At 38.8% G+C, this 3493-nt stretch overlaps 1 protein-coding gene across 1 annotated transcript; it reads left to right on the forward strand.

Annotated features, from left to right (window-relative positions):
* Positions 1 to 272: 272 nt before the first annotated feature.
* Positions 273 to 3237, forward strand: LOC126604886 (mitogen-activated protein kinase 7-like). Its single transcript, XM_050272212.1, has 3 exons — positions 273 to 706; positions 1450 to 1876; positions 2224 to 3237. Exons 2-3 carry the CDS (start codon positions 1454 to 1456, stop codon positions 2935 to 2937), a joined length of 1137 nt encoding a protein of 378 aa, XP_050128169.1. The 5' UTR covers positions 273 to 706; positions 1450 to 1453; the 3' UTR covers positions 2938 to 3237.
* Positions 3238 to 3493: the final 256 nt, after the last annotated feature.

Consider the following 3493-nt stretch of genomic DNA (forward strand, 5'->3'; position numbering starts at 1 on the left):
ATTATAATTACCGTAGCGGCCTAACTCAGTTCATCTAACCCTATAAAAATATCATCGAATTATAAACAAATAGAACATTTTCCGTATGCAAAAATAGATAAAATGCAATGAATGCGTATGCCGTTGGTGGTACAAATTTCCAAATAAGTAGGGTTGAAAAACGGTACATTTCACATAGACGAGGGAAGTGATAAACTGATGGGTAAGCCGAGTTACCCAGAGCCGTCAACAGATGGCGTAATCTTAAATTCGACAGCATGATTTTATAGTGTTTGATTGATTGTGCATGAAGCAACAAAAACGAAGACCGAAAGAAAGAGAGATCTCATGTAGCTGTCGGTGTGGGGGTCATGGGTTTAGCTCCTTCCTCCTCCTCCTCTCTCCCGTGGGGGGTTAATTTGTATTTAACATTAACCCCCCCCCCTCCCCCTCTCTCTCTCTCTCTCTCTCAAATCCCTCTCACTGATCACGACGAGAAAAAGAATCATAACTCGTGATGATGGTCTGATATCACTATGCGGCTTTGACCCATTTATCTATATATTTACATCTATATATATATATGTATGTATGTATTCGTATATATAAATCTAAAGAACCCTTATAAATATAGATAAGGGAGGATCTATGTACTTGCCAGTGACTTGTCCCCACGACCTTTAAGGATCCTCTCTTCTCCTGTTAATGTTGCTTGCCAATTATTGAGGTTTGTTCTTCTTTTCTCTTCTGGGATTTTGTTCTTCTTCTTGAATTTTTGTGTAAAGTTTTAGAATTTAGCTATGAATTCGTGATTTGGGAGCTTTCATGTCGGTAAAAGGTAAAAACTTTGATTCCTCAGCTAGTCTTTTGATGCAATCGACATTCTACTTTAAACTAATTTAAATTCCGGGAGGGAATTCGAACTCGGGTAGTAAGTGTGCTTCTCAGTTTCAGTTTTGAGTTTGGTTTATTGGGTAGTTTTTTATGGTGTGTGGAAGTTGGAGAATTGTTGGTGTGAATGGGATTTCAAAAATTGCTGGGTTGACAAGTAAAAGAAAAAAGATGAAAAATTTAGGAGTTGAAAGTAAAAAAAAAAAAAAAAAAAAAAAAAAAAAAAAAAAAAAAAAAAAAAGAAGCCAAAAGTGGAAGTGAAATTCTGTGTAATTTAAAACGTAGGAGAAAAGTAGGAAGAAAAACACAAACGGGGATTTGGGTGACTGCAAAAGATCCAAGTCTAGAAGTGTTAAGGGCAAGTAAGGATTGATTCCATTTTAAAGCTTACCTCTTCCTTACATACACACTCCAACACATCGTTTTCGGTTTCTGTAGAAAATTATCATCCAGTGCTTGTCGTACACTTCAATTTCTGTCACTTGGTATTTCATGTTGTTCTTGTTATATTTTTGTTGTTTGAAGGTTTTTATTAGAAGTATTTGTGTTTTAAGTTAGAAGGTATTGAGTGATTTGCAGGAAAATGGCAACTTTAGTTGAGCCTCCGAATGGAATTAGGCAACGGGGGAAGCATTATTACTCAATGTGGCAAACATTGTTTGAGGTTGACACCAAGTACGTACCGATCAAACCCATAGGGAAAGGAGCATATGGTGTAGTGTGCTCGTCAATCAATAGGGAAACGAATGAGAAAGTTGCAATCAAGAAGATCAATAATGTGTTTGAGAACAGCATTGATGCATTGAGGACTCTGAGGGAGTTGAAGCTTCTTAAACATATCCGGCACGAAAATGTGATTGCTTTGAAGGATGTTATGATGCCTATCCACAGGACAAGTTTCAAAGATGTGTACTTCGTTTACGAGCTCATGGATACGGATCTTCATCATATTATAAAGTCATCCCAACCACTTTCCAGTGACCATTGCAAATACTTCCTATTTCAGGTACTAGCTTTCTCTCAACTAGTGTTAATTACCTCATTAATTCCTCCGAGTAGTCATCCCAATTGGTTCATGCTAATTTTGAGCTGAATTACTTCATGGAAATGTAAAAAATTCTGGAAAAGGTATAGGAACTGAATGAGTAGAAAGCATGTTACCGAAGTACATTTTGACCAAGCACAAGCAGACGTTTCAGCTTCTTGCATTTTCTTATGTAGAACTTAACACTCTGGTGTTTCTGTGCATTTCAAAGGCTGAAATTTTGGTTCCTCACCAAGCTTCAGTTAATCCTTGAGCTCTGCTCTTATAATAGTTGTTCTATTTGTGACTAATTTGGTTCGGCATTGTAGCTGCTTCGAGGGCTCAAGTATCTTCATTCAGCAAACATCCTTCACCGTGATTTGAAGCCTGGGAACCTGCTAGTCAATGCTAACTGCGACTTGAAAATATGTGACTTTGGGTTGGCCCGAACCAGCGGAGGTAGAGGCCAGTTCATGACAGAGTATGTTGTCACTCGCTGGTATCGTGCACCAGAGCTGCTATTGTGCTGTGACAATTATGGAACATCCATTGACGTCTGGTCCGTAGGATGCATCTTTGCTGAAATTCTTGGCCGGAAGCCAATCTTTCCTGGAACTGAATGCCTCAACCAACTAAAACTAATTATCAATGTTCTTGGTAGCCAGAATGAGCCTGATCTTGCATTCATTGACAACCCGAAAGCCAGGAAGTACATCCAATCACTGCCCCTTTCTAGGGGGACACATTTGTCCCGTTTATACCCCCAAGCCGATCCTTTAGCTATAGATTTGTTGCAAAGGATGCTTGTGTTTGATCCAACTAAGAGGATCTCCGTCTCAGAATCACTCCAACACCCTTACATGTCAGAGCTATATGATCCGAGGTCTGATCCTCTTCCCCAGGTTCCCATCAGCCTCGATATAGATGAGAATATGGGGGAACCAATGATCAGGGAGATGATGTGGAACGAGATGCTTCGCTACCATCCAGAAGCTGTCCAGATGCTTCACTACCATCCAGAAGGGGCTTATGTGCATGCTTAGGTAAACTTTCAAAAGGCTTTCCAGTTTCAAAAACAATGTTTCTTCGTGCAATGTGTTTATTATTTATAAAAAAATCATGCAATAGAGAAACGTATTGTTGTTCATAATGATCTTGCCAAGATTTTGCATTATGTTCGGTAGCTTGAGGTCTCCCTGAACATTCTATCGCGTAACTCTGTATGTAATTATGCTTGTTACCTGTAGTCTACGACTATGATATCTTATTATGGATAATGCATGCAAGACATTTCCTGAGAAAAACCGAAAGGAACTGAATAAAGATGCGTCCATTTTTATTCACGTTCTTGTCTTCTGTTTCAATTATCCTTGTAGTTTTCTTTACTCAAAGGCAAAGATGTGTACTGTTTCTTCACATATTGTCAAGCTCAAGCTTAATAGGTAGATGTGTGGGTCGCTCAAGGCTTTAGTGTAGATGCTGAAGCATTTGCTTGTTTGCCTGAAAGTGAAAGGAATATATGAAATCATTCGTCGAAATTTCACTGTACGATTTGTGTCATTTGCTTGATATTTCGTGGTAGGCACAAATAGGAAACTA

Source organism: Malus sylvestris, chromosome 15, assembly GCF_916048215.2.
Source record: "Malus sylvestris chromosome 15, drMalSylv7.2, whole genome shotgun sequence".
In the NCBI taxonomy this organism is placed as follows: domain Eukaryota; kingdom Viridiplantae; phylum Streptophyta; class Magnoliopsida; order Rosales; family Rosaceae; genus Malus; species Malus sylvestris.

Excerpts from the sequence above, each read along its gene's own strand:
- LOC126604886 (XM_050272212.1), top strand. The coding sequence starts at position 1,454 with ATGGCAACTTTAGTTGAGCCTCCGAATGGAATTAGGCAACGGGGGAAG. Across the intron at positions 1,877-2,223 it reads GCAAATACTTCCTATTTCAG|CTGCTTCGAGGGCTCAAGTA; the intron begins GTACTAGCTTTC and ends TCGGCATTGTAG.